The sequence below is a fragment of the Kalmanozyma brasiliensis genome (genome assembly GCF_000497045.1).
Source record: "Kalmanozyma brasiliensis GHG001 unplaced genomic scaffold PSEUBRA_SCAF3, whole genome shotgun sequence".
Taxonomy (NCBI): Eukaryota; Fungi; Basidiomycota; class Ustilaginomycetes; order Ustilaginales; genus Kalmanozyma; species Kalmanozyma brasiliensis.
The window spans coordinates 1,028,341-1,055,360 of record NW_015961970.1 but is presented as its reverse complement, the minus strand read 5'-3'; the positions used below and the strand labels follow the sequence as shown (position 1 = coordinate 1,055,360).

General features: G+C 56.9%; 9 protein-coding genes across 9 annotated transcripts; 5 read left to right on the top strand and 4 right to left on the bottom strand.

Moving 5' to 3' along the window:
• Nucleotides 1-312: 312 nt before the first annotated feature.
• On the bottom strand, nt 313-1,650 carry PSEUBRA_004258 (Triose-phosphate transporter domain protein; the record flags this gene model as incomplete). Its single annotated transcript, XM_016437800.1, has 1 exon — nt 313-1,650. One exon carries the CDS (start codon nt 1,648-1,650, stop codon nt 313-315), a length of 1,338 nt encoding a protein of 445 aa, XP_016291355.1.
• Nucleotides 1,651-2,406: 756 nt separating this feature from the next.
• On the top strand, nt 2,407-3,302 carry PSEUBRA_004257 (putative polysaccharide biosynthesis protein; the record flags this gene model as incomplete). Its single annotated transcript, XM_016437820.1, has 4 exons — nt 2,407-2,549; nt 2,671-2,828; nt 2,997-3,071; nt 3,172-3,302. 4 exons carry the CDS (start codon nt 2,407-2,409, stop codon nt 3,300-3,302), a joined length of 507 nt encoding a protein of 168 aa, XP_016291354.1.
• Nucleotides 3,303-5,488: 2,186 nt separating this feature from the next.
• On the top strand, nt 5,489-8,158 carry PSEUBRA_004256 (CDC48, N-terminal subdomain protein; the record flags this gene model as incomplete). Its single annotated transcript, XM_016437814.1, has 3 exons — nt 5,489-5,732; nt 5,806-6,033; nt 6,111-8,158. 3 exons carry the CDS (start codon nt 5,489-5,491, stop codon nt 8,156-8,158), a joined length of 2,520 nt encoding a protein of 839 aa, XP_016291353.1.
• Nucleotides 8,159-8,564: 406 nt separating this feature from the next.
• PSEUBRA_004255 (Shr3 amino acid permease chaperone) lies at nt 8,565-9,206 on the bottom strand (the record flags this gene model as incomplete). Its single annotated transcript, XM_016437799.1, has 1 exon — nt 8,565-9,206. The coding sequence occupies one exon, from the start codon at nt 9,204-9,206 to the stop codon at nt 8,565-8,567; it is 642 nt and encodes a 213-aa protein (XP_016291352.1).
• Nucleotides 9,207-9,791: 585 nt separating this feature from the next.
• On the top strand, nt 9,792-10,505 carry PSEUBRA_004254 (AP complex, mu/sigma subunit; the record flags this gene model as incomplete). Its single annotated transcript, XM_016437819.2, has 1 exon — nt 9,792-10,505. The coding sequence occupies one exon, from the start codon at nt 9,792-9,794 to the stop codon at nt 10,503-10,505; it is 714 nt and encodes a 237-aa protein (XP_016291351.2).
• A 329-nt stretch (nt 10,506-10,834) lies between these two features.
• PSEUBRA_004253 (Mitochondrial substrate/solute carrier) lies at nt 10,835-11,761 on the bottom strand (the record flags this gene model as incomplete). The annotated part of the gene is made up of 1 exon (XM_016437801.1): nt 10,835-11,761. The coding sequence occupies one exon, from the start codon at nt 11,759-11,761 to the stop codon at nt 10,835-10,837; it is 927 nt and encodes a 308-aa protein (XP_016291350.1).
• A 1,409-nt stretch (nt 11,762-13,170) lies between these two features.
• PSEUBRA_004252 (Ribosomal protein S13) lies at nt 13,171-14,413 on the bottom strand (the record flags this gene model as incomplete). The annotated part of the gene is made up of 2 exons (XM_016437804.1): nt 13,171-13,585; nt 14,364-14,413. 2 exons carry the CDS (start codon nt 14,411-14,413, stop codon nt 13,171-13,173), a joined length of 465 nt encoding a protein of 154 aa, XP_016291349.1.
• Nucleotides 14,414-17,363: 2,950 nt separating this feature from the next.
• PSEUBRA_004251 (Transmembrane protein) lies at nt 17,364-19,295 on the top strand (the record flags this gene model as incomplete). The annotated part of the gene is made up of 1 exon (XM_016437807.1): nt 17,364-19,295. One exon carries the CDS (start codon nt 17,364-17,366, stop codon nt 19,293-19,295), a length of 1,932 nt encoding a protein of 643 aa, XP_016291348.1.
• A 2,556-nt stretch (nt 19,296-21,851) lies between these two features.
• Nucleotides 21,852-25,484, top strand: PSEUBRA_004250 (Pyruvate carboxyltransferase; the record flags this gene model as incomplete). Its single annotated transcript, XM_016437811.1, has 1 exon — nt 21,852-25,484. The coding sequence occupies one exon, from the start codon at nt 21,852-21,854 to the stop codon at nt 25,482-25,484; it is 3,633 nt and encodes a 1,210-aa protein (XP_016291347.1).
• Between the last annotated feature and the right edge of the window lie 1,536 nt (nt 25,485-27,020).

The following is a 27,020-nucleotide window of genomic DNA, read 5'->3' as shown; positions in this document are numbered from 1 at the left end:
TCTTCCCCGCAAGCTCGGCAAACATTTCGCCGACGGGCCTCTGTACCTGCAGTAATTTGGAGCCAACCCTCTCCCAGCTACCTACAGTCTAACATCTTCATGCAAAATGTTTGATCGCCACTTCATCTTGCCTTGCGTATAAAACTGCCTACGAGAGGTAGCTCAGCGTTTGCACATCAGACTAGCGCTAGCAACTGGTGCATGTTTTCATTCCGCTATCGGTCTGCGTGAGAGATGTATAGACAATCGAACTGGGACGCGCAAGGCTTCCAGAGAGCTGCGAGATTTCTATGGGGATGCGTGAGTAGACTCTCAATCTTTCCTCTCGTTGAGGTTGTGCATCGGCAATGCGTCGGTCTTGGATCCAGCCAACTGAGAGCTGCCATTCGCCGACGAGCCAGCGGCGAGCTTGGCGGCCTCAGCCTGCTTGTTCTTACCAAACGCATACACGAGACCGGCAAAGAAGCCGACCATGATGGCGCTGACGCTCGAGAAGGTGACAGGTGGGTCGTGGAAGAATACCATGCCGCTGAGCGCAACAGGCAGCTTGTTGAGCGCGCCAACCATACTGTAGGTGGTACTCGAGGTGGCACGGATGCACCAGGCGGTGGTGTAGCTGATCATGATAGCGCAGGTGCCGGAGAAGATGACGGCCGAGATGAGGCTGGTCTGCTTGTCGTCCGGGAAGTTCTTGTGCAGGTTGGCGGCGGACCAGTCCTCGACGAGGAACGACATGATGAGCAAGACGGGGATGCTGAGGAAGTTGTTGTAGAACATGGTGTCCCAGTCCTTGAAGCCGGTGGTCTTGATGCGGATGCGCATGAGCAGGACGTAGGCAGCGCTGCAGAGACAGTTGAACGCCATCCAGAGGTAGCCGCTCGACATGAGACCCTGGCTTGGCAACGACGTGCTGCTGTACGCCCTCTCGGTGAGAGCACGACCGGCGGGCTTGTTGTACGAGGAGCCAAACATCGAGTCAGGGGTGTGAGGGAAGCTGGGAATGTCAAAGACTTTCGAGATGTCGCCCCACGCAGCGATAACGGATGAGAGCACCATGAGCAGGAAGCTGGAGAGAATGACGCGAGTAACACGACCTCCGAACCAGACGACCTCTCCGTAGGCGATGAGAATGATGGTGAGGTTCTTGAAGATGGTGTACACGGCGATGTTGAGATGCTGAAGCGCTTTGCTTCCGGTCCAGATGACAAAGACGAGCATGGTGCTGAGCGGCATCCAGTTCCACGCATCGCGTTTGTTGAGACCTCGAAGCTGGATAAGGCCAGCGCGCTCCGCGACAACGACGCAAACGCAACCAACGGTAGACTGGATGAGGAGGACGAGCAAGTTCATGTTGAAGCCGGCGCCGGAGACGGTGAACTTGTTGACGACGGTCATGGTGATACTGGCGGCGCAGTAGCTGAGGATAGGAGCCAACGCTGCGATACCGACGGCGGGCTTCTCGGCGACAGCTTTAGCGCCCAATCGTGGGTCTTCGCGTCGGTCGCTGGGACCCGATTCGAGGAAGGGGGCGCGATCATTCTCGGAAGGACTTGCTGGGCGGGTGCCACTTGGTGTTTGTGTGTTGGACGCAGACGGGAGATCAACACGTGTCTCTTGAGGAGCAAAAAAGGACCGGTTGCCTGAAGACATGTTGGCGAAGGAGCGAGAGGAGGTTGAGGGCCCTCTGAATGGAATGCTCAGCGCGGTGATCGATCAGATGATGGTGACGGAGAGGAAGGTTCCGAAGTTGAGCTGATTGAGAAGAAGGAGTCCAACACATTAAAAGATCGAACTATCTCGGGGAGTCGGAAGCTGCCCAGGTGCACGGCAAAGACGCTTCGGTCTGCAAGGTCAAAAATCGCGTCGGAGTTGAAGAGCGTGCAGGAAACGGGAAGGGCCTGCTCCATGCGAGACAGCGAGGGTCCTTCAAACCATTGTTCGCAACGTCACCAAGAGCGGCGACACCATCATCGAAGAGACACAGACGAGAAGATTCCTGATGTCAACTGGACCATGCACAAAGCGTCTCGCTGATTCTTAGGATGTAGCGCGGCGATGGTGTGTCTGAGTGGATTCCAGCATGCTTATCGCGTGCTTGTGGGTCTCAACACCTCGCCGAGGTCTCGATCAAGGAGCCAGAACACGCGCCGAAAACAGCCAGCTTCGAGGGCGCATAAATTTCAAATTAGCAGACCGAGGCTTAGTCTTAACATTCAGAGAAAAAGTAAGCTCTAACAGCTCAACTTTTTCTCGGCGAAGCCGCAAACCTGCAAAGTGACAGCTCAGCTCTGCACGCACCTTCTCGAGCTTTATTTTTCGACCTCAGCTGCCTTGATCCACACACTTCCCTCTCACCATCATCACCCTTTCCATACCCTGCGAAAGCCATTGGTCACTCGTAACACCATGTCAGCCGGAGCATTCGACGCCAACAAGGCGCAAAACCTGCCCGAGATCGAGAAGCAGATGGCCGTGCGCTGCGTCGAGCATGCGCAGACCTACTGGAACCTCTTGGAGAAGATCAAGCCCTCGACTCTTCGCCTGACCAAGTGAGCATTGCAATAGCTTCGGCTAGGATTCCTGCAGACTGTACCGCTCGCTTTGACGCTGCTGAATCAAGCACTAACTCCCCCCACCTCTGCCTCCGACGATACACACTCCGCTCAACAGGCTCGATGACGAGATGTACGAGGACTTCCAGACCAGCTTTCCGGAATTCGCAGAGTCGACCGACCCCAAGTCGGTGGTCAAGATCGATGAAGAGGCCATGAAGAGCCCTGCTGGCAAGGAGAAGTGGAGAACCTTCATCAACAAGTACGAGAACAAGGGTAAGTCTTCGAAACAGATTTCAGGATGCATGCTTCGAGGTCAGGGAGCGGGTCACCCAGCTACCCTCCATCGTGGTCGAACCGCAAGCCAATGAGCTCAGCCTGCTGACCGGACGCTGACTTCAACAACATGCTCTGACATCCCTTCCGCATGCTCGCTGCCCACAGTCGCCGACTTCAACTTTGGCACATTGATCCGAACCGACGCTTCCGACGAATACACTCAGTTCAACACCACTTTCGGTAGGTATCCTCTCCGCGCTTTCGGCACTGTCAGCAGCTTGCAAAAGCTCGCTCTGAAGGAATTGCTGCTGACTCCATTTCCCTTTACGACGTATTGCAGTCACGCGGCTTCAATTTTACGTATACGAGATTGCTCGTTGCCGACGAGGCCTCAACGACTGGATCTACGAGAAGGCGCAAAAGGAGGCTGCCAAGGAGAAGGCAAAGAAGGCCGCTTCCGAGTCGAAGTAATACCCTCCGAAAAGCAATCTCATGCCTGCATCGGTTCTGTCAGCATAGCATGATCCGCAATACCACGCATCACTCGTCGCACGTTCTATGCAGCAGAATTTGCGCAATCAGAAATGCCCAGAGAGTGTGTGATGAACTTTGGTGCGATGATGGTCTCTTGAAGCTTGGAAGTTCTGCTGTGCAGAGCATAATCCTACCTCTCCGAGTGTTTCAAGCCAGGGCGAAGGCACATGATGAGGCATGTGCGGGCACAGATGACTCCCGAGGCTGGTCGCAGTCGAGAGGCCGCAATCTGCGACACAGTGTGTCCCGCTCTCATCCTCGGCAGTCCCAATCTGCGATCTTCTGGGCATCTGCCGGCCAAGATCGCCGAAGGAGTGCGCATCAAACGAGGTCACGAAATGGGCATGGCGAGGGAGAACGAACCGGACCCGGAGCTGGACAGCGAGGAGGAGGCAGAGGCTCGGAAGGCATTCGAGGACAGCGAGGCTAAGCGCGCTGGGCTGAAGAGGCGACAGACTAGAATAGATGAGGGAATAGTCCTCAAAGTAGGGGTCGTATTCGCCAGTGGCTCGGTGTTGCTTGATGTCGTCCCTCCAGACAATCGCCTCCTCCCCATTTGTTCGAGAGAAGAGGCTGGACGATCAGAACAATCTCAGGCACATCCCGCGCCGCAACAACTCACGTCACAAAATGAAACTCCCCCGTGCTGACTGTTACGAAGAGGACTATGAGCGGCAGCTTGCATCGGACAACATGGTGTACGACGTTCGAGCTTGACGGTGGCAGTAGCTTGCGCTCTACTAGCCGACTGCTGGCCATCGAGGCGAAAATGACGAGCGTGGCACTGGACAACGAAGCGGACCTGAAGCTCGAAAGTGAGGAGACTGAAGAGGGTGGGCGGCTGTTCGCAGCTCTTGCCAATGGCTGCGATCGTCCGCAGCATTGGTAGATCGAAGTTGCAGCGTCTGCGTTTAGGTCTTGTGTGGCCCTGGCAAACGCTCGATACGAGCCCGCCAATGACGCAAGCTCAACACTTGAGCTACGTGGCAACGCACACAGACACACAGACACACAAACACACAGACACACACAGACACACACAGACACACACAGACACACACACCATTTATTGGAAAGGAAGCTCATCGCCATCGAGGCACCTGACGCGGCACAGCAGGCAAAGGCAGCTGTCGAAAGTGTACCTCAGAATCATTCGCGAGCAGCTATAACAGTCCGTCGACGGTCGAGCTGTCAACATACAGCCTTTGAGCTTCAAGTCTGTGTGCGCCCGCATTTCGAGTTCGTGTGGCCCCGCCAAACGCTTAATGCAGGCCCCGCCAAATCGCAGAATGGTCTACTCGGGCTCTGCCAAATGGTTCTCGCGGGCCCTGCTACGATGTCAGCCTCAAGGTTGAGCCACGCCGCAGCACCATCACAGAAAATTGAGCGTCCGGGTTTGGCCCCGTCTCGCACGGTGGCTTGCTATGCAAGATCGAGCATTGAGTTGGTCGGCTCCACAGACATGCTATTGACAAAGGCCACTAAAAAGCGCCGAGACGGGCTTCAGGCCGTGGCTCGATGGCGTCCACCCGGGGAGATGGCCACCGAAGACACCCCAAGGCGAAGAATAACCATGTCGCGAAGCACTTGGAGCTTCGAGCGCGGCCGCGGATGGTCTTAGTGGCCCGCAAGAGACGGCCTATCAACACGCAGCGCATGCTTTCCAAATTTGTGTGGGCCTGCTTCTCAAGTTTGGGCGGCCCGCCAAACGCTCAATGCGGGCCAAGCCAAATGCTTTGTGCGGGTCCCGCTTCGACGTCCAGCCTCAAGCTCAGTCATTGCACGCCACGCACGCATCAGCCCGGCCACAGCTGCTCAGTCCCTGATAGCGAAAGGGCCTTCTGCAAGCTGCGAAACCGCTTGTGACGTTGACCAAAGCAAAATGAGCATGTTACACCGCCATTGTCACAAGGTATGATTTTGTCCTCCACATTTTCCAGCAAAAAGACGCTGTGCAGCCGCTCGAGCCAGCTGAGCTGGACCGCGGTGATCGACTGACGCGCGTGCCCACAGGCGGACCCTGGCTGAGCGCTGCGCAGCTAAGCGTGTGGCTGTATCAAAGTTGAGCTGCTCACCACCTCTTACTTCCTCCACCACCATCCTCACCTTCACCCGCAGTCATCATGTCCGACCCCACTGCTTCGAATGCTCCCGAGGTCAAGCTGCCCAAGCCTGCCCCGGCCGACGACAAGGATGAGGTCGCCACCGCCATCCTTCGTCAGAAGAAATCACCCAACCGTCTCTTCGTAGAGGAGTCCACCACCGACGACAACTCGGTCGCATGTTTGAGTCCTGGCAAGATGGAAGAGCTTGGCCTCTTTCGCGGGGACACGATTTTGCTCCGTGGCAAGAAGCGTCGTGATACTGGTGAGGCCATGAGATGCTCATTCGATCACAGCGGCGAATGTCCTACTGACTTATTGCATCGTTCCTGCCACAGTCCTCATTTGCTTGACCGACGAGAACACCGAGGACAGCAAGATCCGCCTCAACAAGGTTGCTCGTAACAACCTCCGCGTCAAGCTCGGCGATCTCATCTCGGTTCACGCTTGTCACGACATCAAGTACGGCAAGCGCATCCACGTCTTGCCCTTCGATGACAGCGTCGAGGGTCTTACCGGAAACATCTTCGACGTCTACCTCAAACCATATTTCCTCGAGAGTTACAGTACGAGCCTTCTCCGAACCCCTCTTTCTGCTTTCCCGATCATTGACTGACACTTCTTTCTGTTCCCGGCTCGGCAGGGCCTGTGCGTAAGGGCGACACGTTCACCGTCCGAGGAGGCATGCGCGCCGTCGAGTTCAAGGTCATCGAGACCGACCCCGCCGAGTTCTGCATTGTCGCACAAGATACGGTCATTCATACCGAGGGTGAGCCTGTGAAGCGCGAGGACGAGGAGGCCAACCTTGCCGATGTCGGCTACGACGACATTGGTGGTTGCCGCAAGCAGATGGCTCAGATCCGCGAGATGGTCGAGCTGCCCCTGCGACACCCACAGCTGTTCAAGTCGATTGGTATTAAGCCTCCCCGTGGTGTGCTCATGTTCGGACCTCCTGGTACCGGTAAGACGCTCATGGCTCGAGCTGTCGCCAACGAGACCGGCGCCTTCTTCTTCCTCATCAACGGTCCCGAGATCATGTCCAAGATGGCTGGTGAATCCGAGTCGAACCTGCGCAAAGCCTTCGAGGAGGCCGAGAAGAACAGCCCTGCCATTATCTTCATCGACGAGATCGACAGTATCGCGCCCAAGCGTGACAAGACCAACGGTGAGGTCGAGCGACGTGTCGTGTCGCAGCTTCTCACCCTCATGGACGGTCTCAAGGCCCGCTCCAACATTGTCGTCATGGCTGCCACCAACCGACCCAACTCCATCGACCCTGCCCTCCGACGATTCGGCCGATTCGACCGTGAAGTCGACATTGGCATTCCCGACCCTACTGGCCGACTCGAGATCTTGCGCATCCACACCAAGAACATGAAGCTCGCCGATGACGTTGATCTCGAGCAGATCGCTGCCGAGACTCACGGTTACGTCGGTTCCGATGTGGCTGCTCTCTGCTCCGAGGCTGCCATGCAGCAGATCCGAGAGAAGATGGATCTCATCGACCTTGACGAGGACACCATCGACGCCGAGGTGCTCGACTCGCTTGGTGTTACCATGGAGAACTTCCGATTCGCTCTTGGCATCTCCAACCCTTCGGCCCTCCGCGAGACTGTGGTCGAGGTGCCCACCACCACCTGGAAGGACATCGGAGGTCTCGACAAGGTCAAGCAGGAGCTGCAGGAGACCGTCTCGTACCCCGTCGAGCACCCCGAAAAGTTCCTCAAGTACGGTATGGCGCCTTCCAAGGGCGTTCTGTTCTACGGTCCTCCTGGTACCGGTAAGACGTTGCTCGCCAAGGCCATCGCCAACGAGTGCCAGGCTAACTTCATCTCGATCAAGGGTCCCGAGCTGCTCACCATGTGGTTCGGTGAGTCGGAAGCCAACGTGCGAGACGTCTTCGACAAGGCGCGTGCTGCTGCGCCCTGTGTGATGTTCTTCGACGAGCTGGACGCTATCGCCAAGGCGCGAGGTGGTTCATCCGGCGACGGTGGAGGAGCAGGTGACCGTGTCATTAACCAGATCCTGACCGAGATGGACGGTGTCAGCTCGCGCAAGAACGTCTTCATTATCGGTGCTACCAACCGACCTGACCAGATCGACCCTGCGATCCTGCGTCCTGGTCGTCTTGACCAGCTCATCTACATTCCTCTGCCCGACGAGCCCTCGCGTCTGTCGATTCTCAAGGCGACGCTCAAGAAGTCGCCTATTGCCGAGGACGTTGACCTCAACTTCTTGGCCAAGCACACACACGGCTTCTCTGGTGCCGATCTTGCCGAGATCTGTCAGCGTGCCGCCAAGCTGGCCATTCGCGAGTCGATCGAGGCCGATATCAAGCGCGAGCGCGAACGCATCGCCGCAAAGGAGGCCAACGCCGACGGCGAGGTCAAGATGGAGGAGGATGCCGCGGGCGTCGCCGCCGAGGAGGAGGATGACCCGGTCCCCGAAATCACGCGTGCCCACTTCGAGGAGGCGATGCGCTTCGCTCGCAGGTCCGTCTCGGACGGCGACATTCGCCGCTACGAGCTCTTCGCACAGAACCTCCAGTCAGCACGATCGTTTGGTTCCTCATTCCGCTTCCCTGAGGGTCAGAACCCTGGTCAGACTGGTGGTGCAGGCGGCGCTGGTGGCAGCGGTGGCGGTGCGGCGTTCGGCAACGATGACGCCGGAGACGATGACCTGTACGCTTGAGGCGGTCAGTGTCAGTAGAAGAAGACGTTGTTGTTCGTAGTTCCACAGAAAACGTGACCCACTCAGGGTCCGCCTTGACAAGTGTTCCATCAACCAGATTCCCTTTCGCTCTCCTATCTCGCTGAAGTCAACGTGTGAGAAGCAGTTCACGAGCACAAATTGCAGACGGTCCGTAAGATCCTGAAGTGATGGCCGTGTGCAAATTAATAGACGCTATGAGTACAGCTTTGTATAATGGTTCATCTCACCGTCCCTGGTGAGTGAGGCGGTTACAGAACTGCACCTGAGAGGTGCGCGACTGGTCGCCACATGAGACGGGGTCGAGGTCGAGAGAAGGCGCATGTGCGGGGGCGCAGCTTCCGGGGAGTGGTGCTCACAGGCATTCTAGAAGACAAGAAGCCTGGGTCTACTTGGCCTTCTTCGCCTCAGCCAGCTCCTTGGCCTGCTGCCTCCGCCTCTTCTCGGCATCAGCGGCCTCCTGTCGCTCCAGATACCATTCAGTGACCTGCAGAATGAGCACGCCACTGAGGAGAACGATGCAGATGGTGTTGCTAGCGCTGATGATCCTGATTGCGCTGACTTTTTCGTCGTGGGTCATGGGTCCGTCGCTTGGCTTGAACGAGCTGGTGCCCTTCTCGTATGCCTCCAACTGGCTCTGTCGCTGCGTAGCAATGGCCGAGTTCCACACAAGCTTTTCGTTTGTGGGATCCGCGATGAGTCGCAGGTTGGGCACGGCAACACCGAGGTACATGCAGACAGCGCCCATGAACAGAGCAAGCGAACCGCCGTCGAAGTACTTTGCGATCTCGTTCCATCGATGCAGCTTGGCGACCAGGCCAATGATGCCCAGCCCCATCATACCGTGCAGCAACGCAGTGACTGCGAGCGGCGCATTGAAGAGCGAGAGGTAAAAGCGCTCCGCAGCTTCGATAGATCCGTCAGTGAGGTCGGAGAAGTAGAGAAGCGGGAAGTCGTAGATCGAGGCAATGAAGATGATGCCGAACAGGAAGGACGTGGATGAAATGACGAAGCCGCTGCGGAAACCCATCTTGGCGATCGATTCCCTGAGAAGCTACTTGAGCTGGTCGAGGGCTTGTGTGGATGATGGAGGTGATGAGAGAGGAAGACCGTCGAGTACAATCAGGCACGGGCTGATACAGGAAGAAAAGGTGCCTAATTGGATGGACGTTCTAGACTGCAGCCGGAAGAGATAGAGCGCAGCACACAGACCAGCGAGCAGGTTCGGGGCCCGTGGCTCCACTTTTCGCGAATTCAGGGTTCGACGCAGCAAGCACCTCTCTTCACCTTGTCCTTTGACGAATCACCTACGACTACGACACCATCACAAGTCAGGAGGCTCCGTATCATCCCACGGAACACACCCGAAGAGATCAGCGGTTGATCTGAGCACGTCAGCAGGAACACAAGACCTTCGGACACACCGAGAGCGCGAAATTCGGCTGGGCCGCATCTGTTCGGACAGACATCCGAGGGGGCACATCAAGCGAGTGCACTCTCCTCTGAGCACACAGTGATATTACTGCTGGGCGACCAGATCTGGCTCAGTTGAAATCGATCTGCAGCATTGCGCTGCCTCATATCACATCTCGAACTCCCCACATCGGTCGCAAACATGACAATACGAGCCGCCCTCATCGTCAACAACCACGGCAAGCCGCGCCTCACCAAGTTCTACACGCAGCTCCCAGCATCGCGGCAGCAAGCATTGATCAAAGAGATCTTCCGCCTTGTATCGAAGCGCCCGGATGGCGTCTGCAACTTTCTCGATGCCACGGAGCTGACGGCCCTGCTGCCTCCGCCTCCAGACGCGGTGCGCTTCTCCTCCTCGCTCAACGCCTCTATCGAGAAGTCTGATGTCCGTACAAAGGCAGAAGACCAGCTCCGCGTAATCTATCGACACTACGCCACACTCTACTTCGTCTTCGTCGTCGACGCGAGCGAGAGCGAGCTAGGCATCCTCGACCTCATCCAGGTCTTCGTTGAGAGCCTCGATCGATGCTTCGAAAACGTCTGCGAGCTCGACCTCATCTTTCACTTCGACGAGGTGCACGCTATACTCAACGAGGTTATTCAGGGCGGTCTGGTGGTCGAGACGAACATCAACGAGATCGTTGCGGCTGCACAGGCCACGGCGAAAGCGAGGAAGGCTAGCTTGGCCCAGAGCGCAGGCGGGATAAGTGTGGGAGGCGCAGGACTGAGCACAGCAGGTTTGTCCATACCGGGAACGGGAGGAGGATCGATACCTTGGCCAAGAGGCACTTTTGTCGTCGATGCGATATCCAATTTGGGCAATCAGTATCTTGGGCGGTCTTCTGGTCGTCGTTGAGTCGGACCACTTCCCAGTTCGGCGGCTTCGCATCGCATTTGTACTTTTACTCATTCACTCATTCAGTCGATTCCTGTCCGATCAATGCTTTGCAAGGACGACTGTGTCGATGACTGAAGCGTGTTGCATTTTGGGCTGAGAAGAAAGGTACATGGTTGCGATTGTGCGCGGTATCAGCATGAAGTAATTGAGGTGGGTAGGTGAAAGGGAGGGGACTCCTCCGCTGATATTCCCTGTGTGAGCCGGAGATCGAGTCAGGTATAGGTGACCGATGGGAGGCGGGAATGCATCTATGAGTTTCGAATGTGGAACGAGCGTTCATGCTGCGGTCAGACCGACGCCTTGGACTGCTCGTTGAGGAAGAAGCGGAAGCCTTCGTACGACAACCAGCAGAGCGCGTTCGACGGCATGAACGTCAACACCCTTGGCGAGAGACCTCGTGCGAAGCCCTTCCATCCTTCTCGCGCATGAATGATCTTGAATGCCTCGAACATGCCCGATGCGTTCCTAATCTGCGCATCCGTACTGCTGCCCCTAGTTTGCAAGAGCGTCTTGGCCACATCGAGCGGGTTGGTCACTGCAGCTGCCACGGCTCCCGAGAAGGCACCTGCTGAAACGTGCGTCATTGGCGAGTAGCTTTCCGACGGGTTGAGCACTTTCTTCGCCCACTCGTACACCGAAAACTGCACCGCCGTGAAGGGCACCGTCATCGTCAACGTAGTTGGGTACGAGACATAGAACGCACGCAGGCCCTCCTGCTTGTAGACGGACGAGGCGCACTGCATGACGGTGCGATGTTGCGAGCCGTGCATCTGCATGCGCTGCTTGATCACGTCGAATGGGTTCATGAAAGCGTCTGCGGCGATGGTGGCGGATGCACCGGCGAACGCTGTGCTTGCAAACTGATGCCCCTCGCGATTCCCTCCCGTCGCCTCCTTCACCGTCTCGTAGGTGCCAAAGTAGACCGCGTGTGCTGGACCCGCACCCATGATGACACTCGCCACGCCGCGCCACAATGTGCGCATTCCTTCGACGCTGCTGATGCGGTTGAAGGCTTGTATCACGCCCGTGTAGGTGGCGGCAGGTGTCGCAGAGAGGACCTGCATTCGTGTGCGGATGACGTCGACAGGGTACATGGCGGCGTGCTCGCTGATACCTGCCAGTGAGCCCGCAATCATGTTGATGTGCAGTGGGACATTGTCACCCAGTCCCTCGTAATCGAGCTCCTCCTCGGCTGGTACCGCTCGGTCGCTCATGGCGATGTGAGTTGGTTTTGATGTCCTATCGGGGGAAGTTGCGGACGGAAGAGGATGACACGGAGGCCGAGTCTAGACTACCAGCGCTACCTGAATGTGCGATGCTGTTGGGCGATGGTGATTGCTGCGCTGTCGCTGATGGAACTTTGCAACCCGAGCGAGGCTGTCGTGAGAAGACGACTGTGTCAATCTGTGGCGGATTGGTCCTGGTGCCGCTGCGATGCGACCTTATGGCTCTGCTTTCGAGGAGATGCGACGTGGTTGCCGATCAAGATGGTGATCCGAGAGAGATCTTTGGAGGGTAGCACGAGGATGTGATCGGTCGATGTGCGTGGCGAGCCCACTTGCGCAAAGTCCACGAGTCGCCCAAATGAGGTTGCGTGGGAGGGAATTGCCTTGCTGATCGGCAAGCGAGTTCGACCTGTGTTCGGATGCCTTGAAAGCGTTCCAGCCGATGCTGATGGTGTAGGGAGGGATGAGGGAAGGTCGGGAGTGTTTGATGACCGGTGACTGCGGACGAATCCTGGACCGAATCAAGGCAAATATGTGTGACGCCGAAGAAGCCCGCCCGTCAAATCAAATTGCCTATCTTCCAGCTGCGCTATCTGTGTCTGCGCTGCTGCCGTGTTTTTTTCGAGACTGCTCTGCTGTGCCAAAATAGTTCTTCTGATTCAGCGCAGAAGTCCGTTCTCTTGGCTGCGTTGACGAGATTTCTTCTTGATTTCGGCAAAGCTTGCGTAACGAAGCACTGCGCTGCCAAGCCGCCTTTTTTCGTGAATAAGCAGAAGGCTCAAAATAATGAGCAGGTTTCGCAATGACCCAGAGACCCTACTTGCCATCTGTCTCTTCTGTAGAATGAAAGACACACTCCCGGCGAGAGGCGGAAGCGGTGATACGCTTAAAAGCCGGTCATGGCAGGGGCCGTGGTCTGAGCTGACGTTGAACCGATCAGCGTGCCTTTTCATGTTCGACGATGGCAAAGGGACATAGTGATCGCCAGACCGTGCAGCTTGCCGCGGTGTCGCAAGATAGTTTTACCTGTTCGGGTGCGAATCGTTTCAGTTGGCATCTGATGCAGCGGTCTTCATATTGATATCAATCACGAGAGGTCGCACAAGATCACGGAGCAGCGTTTCGATATCCTGGCACGAGGCCAATCACTTTAGATTTTGGGTAGGGGAGATGAAGGATCACAGCAGCATCAACGGAGGGAGCACCGACAATGCTTTTGTGAACCATGATGAAACTATGTAGATCCTATCGAGCAGCCCCCACTGCTCGACGGAAGGGAGATGGGTGAAAGACTGAAATGTTACAACACCATTTGATGATGGACGGGAACGGACAAGAGGACTGGAAGGAATGCTGCAAGGTACCAAGAAAGAAGCGAGAAAACGACGTCGAGACGTTTACTTCTTCTTGTTGGCGACAGTGCGGCCGCGACGACCAGTGGTCTTGGTGTGCTGACCACGGACACGCAGGCCGAGGTAGTGACGGATACCACGGTGCGCCTTGATCTTCTTCAAGCGCTCGAGGTCATCACGCAGCTTCGAGTCGATGTTGTTCGACAGGAGCTGGCTGCTCTTGCCGTCAACAATGTCGCGCTGCCTGTTGAGGAACCAAGCGGGGATCTTGAACTCGGCAGGGTTCTGCAGGATGGTGACAATGCGCTCGAGCTCGTCCGAGTTGAGCTCACCGGCACGCTTGCCAAGGTCGATATCGGCCTTCTTGCAAACAATGTTGGCGTATCGGCGGCCGACACCCTTGATCTGGGTCAGGGCGTACTGGACCTTGATCTTGCCGTCAACGTTGGTGTTGAGCAGACTATGGAGCGAAGGGCAACGAAAAGCAAGGTAGAGATCAGTATGCGGTTCGGCGAGCGAAGTGGATGCGATGGAACGCCGAGCAGCTCGATGATGGATCAGCATAGATGGTAGATGGTTGAGGCAAAAGACTCGCAGGAGCTCGAGTCGGGATCGTGTCGAGTGCAGCACTCCGGCGCGAGGAGGCGATGCTGAAAAGGACGGCGATACTGGAAAAGGGTGCTGTGGAGCGGCGTGGACAGGACCGCCGTGGTTTGGGCCAACTCTGCCTGACTGGTTCGAACCTTGGCTTCCACCATGGAACACCGAGCCTGGAAGCCGACTACAGTCTTCATCCTCTGTGGAATGCTATGCAGTGCACTGGCCGTATCGAGGCGAACCACGACCGCTTGCCCTTGAGGTCCACCGCGGCGTCGCTGCGTCCCTTAAAGTGAGAACCTCCTCCATTGCGTCTCGAGTTGAGGCAACCGTAACAAAGCATCTGCCGCATAGCCGTCCATCCTTCCAGATTGATAGGCTAAATTATTCGCTAGAATGCCTCTGTTCAAACCCAGAATCTGTCCATCTCCTCTGTGATTGTCGATTGTGATGCAGGAGTGTCGGTGCAGATATCTTCTGCTGCTATCGCAAGCCGAGGTGCGGTCGGTGATGCTGGCGATCATCTGTCGATACAGGCGCGTGGTCGCTTTGCCTGCTGTTTGCCTTCCTGGTTCATCGTATCTATGCTGATCATCGAGGCTGCTTTGGTCCGTTGCTGTTGTCTGATGTCGGATGCTTACCGCAAGATGAAAGCGAAGTTCTGCGACGGGTCGGGGGGTACGAGAGACATGTTGGGCGATATGTAAAGATAGTCTTGATGGTGACGAGAAGCGTGAAGGAAAGGCAGCAGAAGACTGTGCCGCTCACACTCACACTCAGGCCGCGACCTCCAACTGGCAGCAGCACGACGACTCGCAGCAGTTGAACTGTCGATTCGAGCTTGAACTGGTACGCTGCCTCGAATCTTGTTCTGAGCTCGAGACTGCCATCTGCTGCCTTCTCTGGGCTTGCTTAGTGTTGGCTTCAAGCCAATCCTCAATATTCATCATCACGTGCTGCAGCTTTGGCGCAGGTATTTTTCACCTCAAGCGGACTCGAAGGACTCAGAGCGTGGGAATTTTTCGAATCGCGACCAGATATCAATCTTGCACTCTTCTGAACTCGATATTAGGCGAGGTCTAACAACACATCTCTGATCGCCCGATTCACGGCACGGGCCGCCTCCACGCGAACGCAGATTCGTGATGGCTGAGTCGAGAGCTGCGACACGCGTTATATTCGATTCCGTCGGCGGCCCATCTTCCTCCTGCTCCTCATCCATCTTCGTGAGTATCGACGTGGCCCCTAGATTTTGGCTCCTCAGACCATCCCTACCATCGGGTCTATCGAGATCATAGCAGCAGACAGGCGCTGGTCTGAGCGAATTCAGATCCGCACCTCCTTCCGACATTGATGACAGCTACTGACCAAAATCTCTTGCTTGCTTTCCCCCTTTTCCGTCTACTCGTTCAATGTTTCCCACACTTCACCCCGTCCTCGATACTCGCACCGCTCCTCGTATGCAACGATCCCGCGCATCCATCAGTGAGGCAGGCGCTTCATCCAGTGAGGTCTTTACCGAGGAGAAGCTTATTGCTGATTGCAAATTACCTATATTGCACGTCCTTGCTGTCACCATGACGGCCTGGCAATTTTTGGCACCCTTTCCTTCTCTTCTTCCGCCATCTCGGAGTCGAGGACCCCGTCTTGGACACCGACGCTCGAAGCGTCCGGCTGCTCAGGTAGGGCTGCCTCTGCTTAAGAGATGGTCAGGGCGATGCAGATAGACATCCGTCGTTCGATCCTGATCGCGCGGCATTTCCAGCGAATGCAATGGCATCATCTCACTTCTTTGACCTTGCTGTGTGTCTCGCCGACTGAAGAATGCATGGTCCATATTGAGACCCTGAGCTGCGTTCCGCCTACACGTTCACGATGATCCGCCGATGTAAAGCGTTGGCGAGCAAGCACATGCCTTTTTGCTCGCGACGACCCTTCAAAGTCGAATTCTGTGACAAGAATGAAGAAAAAGCACGCGCCAGTGCGTCGCTCTGGAAATGGTACTGTAGTCCATTTGACAGCTGCGCAAGCCAGGCGGTCGTGAAGGCGAGAGTATATAGTCCAAACAGATCCAGGGTCCTTCGTTCTGAACCTCATACTTGTAAGTTTACTCTATCCTGCCCCCTAACAAGGTGTTCGCAGCAACCATGGCTCTACGGCACACTGCGACAACGCTTGCCTGATCGTTCGCCATGTCGCAACATCACTTCGGCGATGCGAGGGACCGGATATCGTTCTCAAAGCTGTGCCGCACGAGCCATGGTCCGATTGCAACACCTCTGCCTCGTACTGCAGCAACAGATTGCTGACCTCTTCCGCGTCGTCCCTTGTCTCTTTCTCTCTGCGCATCGCACTCGACTTCGGACTACATCTCTCGCCGTTCCACAGACCTTGGCATTTCCACTCTCGCTCAAGCATGGGGGCTGGAGAGAGGGAGTCGGTGGGCTTGCACGGCCACCCAATTTGACCTACCGCCGACGCCCTCCCGCCTCTCTCCTATGGGGGGAGGCTTGCCTGAATCTTGGAACTGGAGAAGGTTTCTTCTAGGGGCCTTCTCCTCCCTTTCTTTTCGAGTGATCTGATTATGTAAGCATGACTAGGGTACCGTCCGAGCTGCGAGATTTGAGGCAGGAGCTGGATCTCGTCGAATTTCACGAGGGATTCACAACCGACGGCTGTCTCTGTTTTGTGGGGAAATTGAGCTCGTTGCTTTGCCGGCTTGTCATCGCCTACACCCGGCCGCTCATAGAGTTGGTGTCCTCAATACCTCCTTGGCGTTGGATGCTGCAGGCAAAGGGGATAGGAGCATCACAGGTGCGGAAAGGAGCTGGAGCGAAGGCTGTCGTGTGTCGTTACACGAGCCAGGTACCCCATTCTGCGCTCTCGGCGTGCCTGTACCGCCAAGAAGTCATCTGCCTGTACGAGGCTCATTTTGCTGTCGAGCCTTTCCCGCCCGGAGCGGAGAAGCAGCATCCTAGGTGACAAAGGGGCGGATCGTCTCCGATGATCAGGGCCAGCACTTATTGTCGGAGTGTGACCCCTTGCTTTGAGATCAGACGCTACTTTTGAAAGTGTCCAAAGTTTGGGTGGCCTGCAGCTCGCGAACCTGAAACAGGGTGCGCTGCGTGAAACTCGAGGTCATGACGCGTGGGATTTTCGGTCAGAGACGCCAAGCGAGACTCGACGAGAGCGGGGTTGGTATTGCCTCAAGGTGGAGCGCACGGGGTAAGTCATTGCAAGGCAGCTGAGCGCAATGAGACGAACAGCGGGCTCATCCGGCTACCCATCAGGCTAGGGGAGCGGTAAAAGTTGCCGCCGAGAGCGCATGCACGTCAGAAGGACAATTCAAAAAAGTCGTTTCACTCCACACTTTGAAGCGGCAGACCGCGAGGGGTACGGAGGAGAAGCTGCGCAACCCGTTCTCCCTCTGCCGTCATCACCATCATTTCGCTACCTCCATCCATCTTCGGCAGCGGTCGGTCAAGCTCCCGCGTCATCTTGTTCGCGAGCAGGGTAGACAAGCTACACATCAACGATCCATCCTCGTGCGGTTCGATAGACAGACACGCCTTGTCGTCCCAAGAACGTCTACAGGCCCAGAGCTTCAGGATCGAGCTCAAGGCAATTCAGCGCTGTGCACAATGCCTGCGATGAACCCCTCAGCTGGCGACAGCGACCTAACCGAGAAGGCGGCTTCCACCCTCGATGGAGGAGAAACGTCGCTGCGTCGCAACGCGCCCGCCCTCCGTTTGCCGAAGATGACCAAGGTCAATCGAGACCAGGATGATTCTGGAGAGGACTCAGACGACGAGTACGCGCGCTTCAGAGCCAACTCAGGACCCACGACGCCTAACATCTCCGAAACCGCTGCACAGCTACGACGCAACCTCAGCATCTCTGGCCTGCAAGACCTTGCGCACACGCCGCGAAGCGAAATCCGAAAGTCGGCCGTCAGCAAGGTATGGCGACCGCAAGACGAGGTGGCTCGTATGCCAAGCGATTGGGAGCGGCTGGTCGTCCATGTGATCAGAGGCGGTCTCCGAGCTGGTAATCTAGCCTTTGCGCTGAGGGCCACGCTCATGTTTGTGCTCGAGCTCGTCAAGTCGCTGCGTACCCGAAAGTTCAACAAGAACTCGTTCGGCATTGCCCTTTTCGGACCGCGCAACTTCCGCTTCGCAGCCTTGTTCGCCATTTGGGCGTCGCTCTACAAGGCGGTGCACAACTCACTGCGCTTGCTGACACCGCCGCCAGTCAAGAAGCCGCGATCGCGTTCCTCCTCCGCCATGTTCACCATCGAAAAGGGAGATGGCAACACTTCGCCAGACGAGAACCGCAGCGGAACATCTACACCTCGTTCAGGCCGAGCCGCCTTGGAAGGCAAGTCGGATGAGGAGAAAGCCAAAGTCAAGGCCAAGCAGAAGCAGCGCGCCTTCATGCCAGACCCGCGCTCCAAGATCTGGCACGCGTACGTCGCCGGTGCCATCTCGGCCTTGGCTGTCTTGGTGGAGACGGCCGACAACCGCATCTCATTGGCCCAGCAGCTGTTTGTGCGGGGCTTGGAGGGCCAGTACAACGTCGCTCACGAGCGAGGCCTGATCAACATTCCCTACGGCGCTGTCATCACCTTCGGTCTTGCATGTGGTCAGATCATGTGGGCATGGCTCGAGGCGCCCGAGTCGCTCGATAAAGGCTACAGGCGATGGATCACCAACGCTTCTCAGGTCGCGCCTCGTGTGACCGACGTCTACCGGGAGATCCGACACGAAGGCAAAGCCGATGCTGACTTTGTCCTGCAGAAGTGGTTCCCTGGTGGCAAGGTCCCTGAGCCTATCTCGACGAGTCCGCTCCGCTACCCTGACGTGGCACCCAACGCCTTCAACCGCCGCGGTATCAAGGGCAAGAACGTGCGCAAGATTGTCGAGTGGATGGATTCGACACGCAAAGGCAACCCGGGCGACATCATCGATTGCTCACTCGTCCACCCATGGGAGACGAGTCACTGGCGCAGTCCCATCGATCGATTCATGGAGGTGACTCGCTGGATCCTGCCCGTCTACCTGACGCTTCACTTTGTCCCAGCGATCTTCTTGCGACCAGGCAAGTTCCTAAAGGACCCACTCGGCGCCACGATCCGTTCGCTCCGTGGCTCGTTCCGCTCGTCGTCGTTCCTGGGTGTGTTCGTCATCATCTTCCAGACGCAGTTCTGCGCGCAGCACTCGCTGTACCAGTTTATCCAGCGAAGGGAGTCGCTCAACAAGAACGTGCCGACGTGGTTCAAGCAGATGCTCATCAGCTCGTGGCTCAAGTGGTTCGCCGGCTTCACCACGTGTCTGTCGCTGTTTGTCGACGACTCGAGGCGCCGAGCCGAGCTTGCTGCCTACGTGCTGCCCAAGGGTATGGAAAGTGCCTGGTCGGTGCTCAGGCAGAAGTCATATGTTCCGTTCGTGCCCGGCGGCGACCTGTTGCTCACCTCGGCGGGTATGTCGCTGGTGATGGGCACCTACGCTCAGAATCCGGAACACCTCTCGGGTCTTGTTCGTCGCATCGTCTACCAGTTTGTCGGCCGCAACTAGACGTATACAAGCAGGACAGTATCATGGGCATGCTCAATCTCAATCAATTCGGTTTTCATAGGATCTCTCGGCGTCGGATCGGCAAAGTTGGCGTCAAGGGAGCCCGATCTCGGTGAGAAAGGCCTCGATGCCAGTCGGCTCTCACGAGGGGCCGGCTTTGACCGAAAAGAACCACAAGGGGCTCTATGCGCACTTTTCGAAGGTTGTGTTGAAGCGAGCAACGGAGATCCCAACATACGGGCAACAACACGTGAGCAACAGATGGCGAGCAAATGAGCCGGACGAGGATACCGCTTCTGAGCCGCCGCAACATGAGCGTTGAGAGTTGTGAAAGAGAACGACATCCCTAAGCGCCCGAGCGGTTCAGCAATGGCCGGGCGCGGGGTGCATGACCGGAAGAAATCGGATGCACGCGCCCTCTTTCATGGGCTGCTGCCGCTCCGCACTCCTACTGTCTCAGCCGAATACCGCTACCGCCTAACCTCGGAAGCTCGAACTGGCATCGTAGAACAAGCGACCACTAAAACCGATGATCTGCAGAAACTGGGTGCTGTCGATCTTTGCAGTGCGGGGGACCATGCAGCGTTGCCTCCTCCGCTGACTGGAATGGTGGAGCAGGGACCTGCAGCGTGTCCTCCCTTGCACTATTTGACATCTCAGCGTCGCTTGTCTCCATCGATGTGAGCTCTCCTGCCATCGTCGTGCCCCCTTCCTGACTTGCTGACCTCTATTCAGCTTGGCGGAGACTCCATGATGATCATAGACGCCTCATGCTGGGCCGATAATTCGAACGAGTGAAGAGATGTCGATCTTACATGTATGATTTTTCGCGGGGTCGATTACTTTCGATCTTCTGTACCGCTTGATAGCGCCTCATACCCTCGGCAAGCAAGCTCCTTCCGCTCATGTGCGTCACTGATAAGAAATATGATCTCCTTGATCAGCCGGGCCAACGAGTCCGCTTACGTCCTTGTCGTCTGCGCTGTTCGAAGAGCTTTGACCATACCACCGATTATTTGGCCGAGAGACAAGAGACCAAACATCCTCCTGTCTCGGACCGGTGCAGATGGATGCCGTCCGTTGGTCCAGCACAAGCAAACACCTGCATGAGCCAACGATATGACCGACTCGTCGACCAATCAAGCTGCAGTCAAGACAAAACAAAAAATTAGAGCTCGATGGACTCGGCGTTTGGAGATGAGAAGATCTCGCAGATTTGACCGAGCTGTCTGTGAACGTCATCTGTTCATGCGTGGGGGAGCTGATCGATAAACGGCGAAGATCTTTTTCTTCCCTTGCTGCTCGTCCTTTTCAGTTCCTTGTGTTGCCATGACGACAAGTCGAGATCGCTGGTGTTGGCCCGATCTCAGATAACGAATCTATTGAAGCCTAGAGCGCAGCTCTGCAAGACGGACAGACGCTGCATTCAGCCAGCTTGTTGTTTTCTCACGTCTGGCCTTGTCAATCGTCGACTGCGTTGCCTACTCAACTCGAGCTCGGGCCTTTCGAAGCAACCGACTCATCACTTCGCATCAGTGGCCGGCTCTGCAAGATCGGTCCAAGGGAGGAGCAAACGGACCGACAAAAGGGCAAAACTTGGGTGTCTGTCCTGTATGTCGAGCCCACGCGGACATGGCCAGTTCAGCCAACGCAAGGCAAACATGGTCGAGTCAACCTGCCAGGAAAAGACAAGAAAAGGAGAAGAGACTGATCTGCTGCCGATTTTGTCGCGGTCGTATCAGGCCACGGCTTTACCGCTTTTTCAGCCGAGAAGACTTGATTTTCAAAAAGCCGTCCGTGCACCGGAGAGCAGGCAGGCACCACACAAGCAGCTGAAAGACGCTCGCTTCCTTCTCATCGAGCGTAGACAGAGTCAACCAGAATTGGGTTGGATCGGTATCGCATCAGGACCCTGTCCAACCGTCCCCCTTTCTTATCTGCAACTCTCCTCCTCGCCTTTGGCTTCCGATCGGTGCAGCCTGCATCCTTGTGTGCTGCTCAGATCACTCAAGCTGAGCAAAGTGGCTTGGTAGATGTGTGTCATTTTTCAGCGGGAAACCCGAAAGGTTGAGAGAGACTGCGTCGGCCTGGCTCCGATGTGCTTGATCTGTGCTCTGAAATCGGAAAAAGCCGTTCGTCTGCGTCGCTCGCTTGTTCGCGCTGCTTGAGGCTTGCCTGCCAGTCTCTCGCATCCTCGCTATCTTGCTCGTGATTACAGCTTGGCACCTCCTTCGTCTCAATATTGTCAATCACTCCTTCTTCCGTCTCACCATCATCAGGACCCCGCACTCCTCCTTCATCCTTCGCTTCGGTCCCTTGATCTTTTCACCTTCCCTCCTTCCTCGTGATCAAAGATCCCCTCTCGGCTTCGCGTCGTCCTGTCTCCTCTCTTGATCAGATCGAGACTAGCAGGTGACATCGAGAGCGTGTCCATACTCGCTCCAAAGCGTCTTTCTTCACCCCTTCATTTGTACAGGTTTCCCTTGAACTCGGGGCGAGTCGAGCGAATCCATACATCACAACATCTCACTCAGGCATCACTGACCTTCAGCCAAGATGCCTGCTCCTGTCCAGCCCGAGACCGCACAGGCCCCCGAGGGCGCTCCTAGGAGCACCTTCGTCGACACCTTTGAGAGCCAGCCCGGCACTCCTGGCGAGAGGACTGGCCACCTCTTCCCCACCATCCAGCGCATCCGCAGCAGCATGACCGGCGAGGCGACCGGCCCATTGAAGAAGCTCATGGTTGCCAACCGTGGTGAAATCGCCATCCGAATCTTCCGTACTGCTCACGAGCTCGCCATGACCACCGTCGCTCTCTACTCGTTCGAGGACAGGATGAGTGCCCACCGATACAAGGCCGATGAGGCTTACCAAGTCGGTGCCGGCCTCAAGCCCGTCTCGGCCTACCTGGCCATCGACGACATTGTCCGCATCGCTCTTGAGCACAAGGTGGACATGATCCACCCTGGTTACGGTTTCCTCTCGGAGAACCCCGCTTTCGCCAAGAAGGTGGAGGAAGCCGGTATCGCCTTCATCGGTCCTCGTCCCGAAACCATCGACGGTCTTGGAGACAAGACCAAGGCTCGTGACCTCGCCCGCAAGGCCAACGTCCCTATCGTGCCCGGTACCCCTGGTCCGATTGCCAGCTACGAGGAGGCCAAGCCTTTCGTTGAGGAGGTCGGCTTCCCTGTCATCATCAAGGCTGCCATGGGCGGTGGTGGTCGTGGTATGCGAGTCGTCCGCAAGATGGAGGAGTTCAAGGAGGCTTTCGAGCGTGCCGTTTCCGAGGCTCAGTCGGCCTTCGGCGACCCCACCGTCTTCATCGAGCGATTCCTCGACAGGCCCCGCCACATTGAAGTCCAGCTGCTCGCTGACGGTGAAGGCAATGTTGTCCACCTCTTCGAGCGTGACTGCTCCGTCCAGCGTCGTCACCAAAAGGTCGTCGAGGTGGCTCCTGCGCCCAACCTCCGCGACGATGTGCGTCAGGCCATCCTCAACGATGCCGTCCGTCTCGCCAAGACCGCCAACTACCGAAACGCGGGTACCTGCGAGTTCCTCGTCGACCAGCAGAACCGCTACTATTTCATCGAGATCAACCCGCGTCTCCAGGTCGAGCACACCATCACCGAAGAGATCACCGGTATCGACATTGTCGGCGCTCAGATCCAGATCGCCGCCGGTGCCACTCTGGCCGATCTCGGTCTGACTCAGGAGACCATCCAGAAGCGCGGTTCCGCCATTCAGTGCCGCATCACCACCGAAGACCCTGCCACCAACTTCCAGCCTGATACCGGAAGGATTGAAGTGTACCGATCCGCTGGTGGTAACGGTGTGCGTCTCGACGCCGGTTCCGGCTTTGCTGGTGCTCAGATCACGCCTCACTACGACTCGTTGCTCGTCAAGGTCTCGTGCCGAGGTGCCACCTACGAAGTCGCCCGAAGGAAGATGCTACGATCCCTGGTCGAGTTCCGTATCCGCGGTGTCAAGACCAACATCCCCTTCTTGTTCCGTCTTTTGACCCACGAGGCATTCGCTACCGCCAACACGTGGACTACCATGATCGACGACACCCCCGAGCTCTTCAATCTGGTCCAGACCAAGAACCGTGCACAGAAGCTGCTCGCCTACCTCGGAGACGTTGCTGTCAACGGCAGTTCCATCGCTGGCCAGGTTGGCGAGCCTGGTCTCAAGGAGGAGATCCAAATCCCCACCTTCACCGACCCCAAGGACCCGACCAAGACGCTCGACACCACCAAGCCCTGCACGGAGGGTTGGAGGAACATCATCGTCAACGAGGGTCCCGAGGCCTTCGCCAAGGCGGTGCGAGCCTACAAGGGAACGCTCATCATGGACACCACCTGGCGAGACGCCCATCAGAGTCTCTTCGCCACCCGTCTGCGAACCATCGACATGGTCAACATTGCCAAGGAGACCAGTTACGTTCTCAAGAACGCCTTCTCGCTCGAGTGCTGGGGTGGTGCCACCTTTGACGTCTCGATGCGCTTCCTGTACGAGGACCCTTGGGAGCGTCTGCGCAAGATCCGCAAGCTCGTGCCCAACATTCCGCTCCAGGCGCTCGTCCGTGGTGCCAACGCCGTCGGCTACACCGCCTACCCCGACAACGCCATCTACGAGTTCAGCAAGAAGGCTGTCGAGTGCGGTCTCGACATCTTCCGTGTCTTTGACTCGCTCAACTCGCTCGATTCCCTCAAGCTCGGTATCGACGCTGCCAAGAAGGCCGGCGGTGTCGCCGAAGGTACCATCTGCTACACCGGTGACGTTGCTAACCCGAGCAAGCACCCCAAGTACACGCTCGAGTACTACCTCAACCTCACCGACGAGCTCGTCAAGACCGGCATCCACGTTCTCGGTATCAAGGACATGGCGGGTCTGCTCAAGCCCACCGCCGCCAAGATGCTCGTCGGCGCCATCAGGAAGAAGTACCCCGACCTGCCTATCCACGTCCACTCGCACGACACGGCCGGTATCGCTCTCTCGAGCATGCTCGCCTGTGCCGAGGCTGGTGCCGACGTGGTCGACGTGGCCATCGACAGCATGAGTGGTCTCACCTCGCAGCCCTCCATGGGCGCGCTCGTCAGCGCTCTCGAGCAGACTGGTCTCGGTGCCGGCATCCGCCACGAGGACATCCAGAACCTTAACCTGTACTGGAGCCAGGTTCGTCAGCTTTACCAGTGCTTCGAGGCCAACGTCAAGGCTTCCGACTCGTCGGTGTTCGACCACGAGATGCCCGGTGGTCAGTACACCAACCTCATGTTCCAGTCGCAGCAGCTCGGTCTCGGAACGCAGTGGAAGGAGATCAAGAACGCCTACATCCAGGCCAACAAGCTCTGCGGTGACATTGTCAAGGTGACGCCCTCGTCCAAGGTCGTTGGTGACTTTGCCCAGTTCATGGTGGCCAACAAGCTCACCGCGAAGGACGTCGAGGAGCGAGCCGACAAGCTCGACTTCCCCAGCTCCGTCATTGAGTACTTCCAGGGCTTCCTCGGCACGCCTCCTGGCGGCTTCCCCGAGCCCCTGCGTGGCAAGATCATTCGCGACAAGAAGCGTATCGACGGCCGCCCCGGTGCCACCATGGAGCCCATCGACTTTGCCCAGGTCAAGAAGGACCTCACTGCCAAGTACGGCCGCTCGATGAGCGCCACCGACGCCATCAGCTACGTCATGTACCCCAAGGTCTTCGAGGAGTTCCAGGGCTTCCTCGACCAGTACGGCGATCTCAGCAACCTGCCCACGCGCTACTTCCTCGGCAAGGCGCACCCGGGTGAGGAGCTACACGCCTACATTGACCGCGGAAAGCTGCTCATTGTCAAGCTTCTCGCCGTCGGTGCGCTCAACACCAACAACGGTACGCGCGAGGTCTTCTTCGAGCTCAACGCCGAGCCTCGTGCGTTGACCATCGAGGACCGATCCGCGGCCGTCGAGACGGTCAAGCGCGAGAAGGCCTCGTCGGACCCCGGCAGCGTCGGCTCGCCTTTGGCCGGTGTCGTCGTCGAGATCCGCGCCAAGGAGGGCCACTCGGTCAAGGCCGGCGACCCGCTCTTCATCATGAGCGCCATGAAGATGGAGACGGTTGTGTCGGCTCCTGTTGGCGGACACGTCAAGAGGGTGATTGTGGAGCAGAACGACTCCGTCTCGCAGGGTGATCTGCTTTGCGAGATCGAGCACTAAGAAGAGAAAACACAAAGATGTAGAAAGTTTATAGTGGTTCCGTATGAGATTCGTTTCCGTTGCTAGAGTATCTGTGTGTCTGAGGCGTGGGCTTGCTGAGTTGTTCAGGTTGGACGCGGCAGAGCCCGCTTGGAGCATTTGGCAGAGCCCGCATTGACCATTCTGTGATTTTTCATGGGGTGCATGGAGCGTTTGGCGGAGGCGCACAAACTTGGACTTGCAAACGCTGCGTATTGACAGGCCGCCTTTGGCGGACCACGTCAGCCATTGGCAGTTTCTGGCCGCTCGAAGCTCTGACTGCTTTGCGGCGTGGACCCTCTTCGTCTTTGGGTGTTGCTGGTGACCAGCTTCCCTTGTGAATGCCATCAAGCCAAGGCCCGGAGCCCGGCTCGGCGCCTATCGGCGGCCGTGTCAAGTGGTGCATGTGGATTGAACCGTACCAATGCCCGATCTCGCAAAGCAAGTCACCATGCGAGACGGAGACAAAAAAGAGACGCTGAGCTGTCTGTGGATGTGTGTTGCATATGATGTCGTCCGTTGCGAACTGTCACTCACAGACCCCCGTGTAACCATCGATACGGGGAGGTCTCGTTTGAGATGAGTTGTCGTGACCCTGAATATGTCCTCGATAGTTCACATCGTCTGCAGTGGCAGCCATATTGGCTGCGTCTGCCTCAGCATCTACAACACAGGCTTCAGTGTCTCGAGCTGGCTTGATCCCCCAGTACTTATGATGTTGAAGTTTCTTCAGTAGACGAGGTTGAACCAAGTTTCAACCCCATATTATTGAGCTCATTGTGGTCATCAAGATCGGTTGATGCGGAGCCCCGAGGATGGCGTGGATTATGACGCCTCTGCTCGTCTTGGCGTCTTGCTGGTCGATCCGGGCTCTCTGCCGATGAGTTTGGAGATAGACGACATCGTCGACCTTAACCTTTTCGCCGTGCTTGGCGGTGAGCACAGCGTCGCCATCGGCGTTGCGCGGGACGATGACCATCGCGTCCTCAGCAAGATCTGTTCTTCAATTTTGAGGCGGTCTCTGCATGTGCAACTTCGATTACCTCTTCCGGCATGCCTTGAGGATGTTTGCTGAAGCTTACGAGCGGCTCGCCGTCGAGCAGCGGCTTGGAACCGCCGGATTTGGTCTTCCGCAGATTGCTGTACTTGCGCTCCAGCCTCTATCGAGCCGCCTTCTTCCTCTTTGACACCCTGGAGGAGACAATCATCTGGAGGCACGACATGAAGCGACGTCGAGCCGCTGGCAAAGATGAACCCTAGTTCGCACTGGGATCACTTCTTCCACATGCAGTCAAATGCCATGGATCAATTCGAGCAGCGTGACAATTTGTGGTGAGTCACTTTCTGTTGCGCATGAACAAGCACGCAGAGCAGATTGCGGAATCGGTGCTGTGGTTGCGCAGCTTTACGGCGAAACGCGCGCTTGCTGCGCAGATAATCAAGTCGCCGAGCAGACTCACGGAATCGCCATCTCATCAGCCTCACAAGGACCGGAAACATGCCTGCAGAGCGGTCACG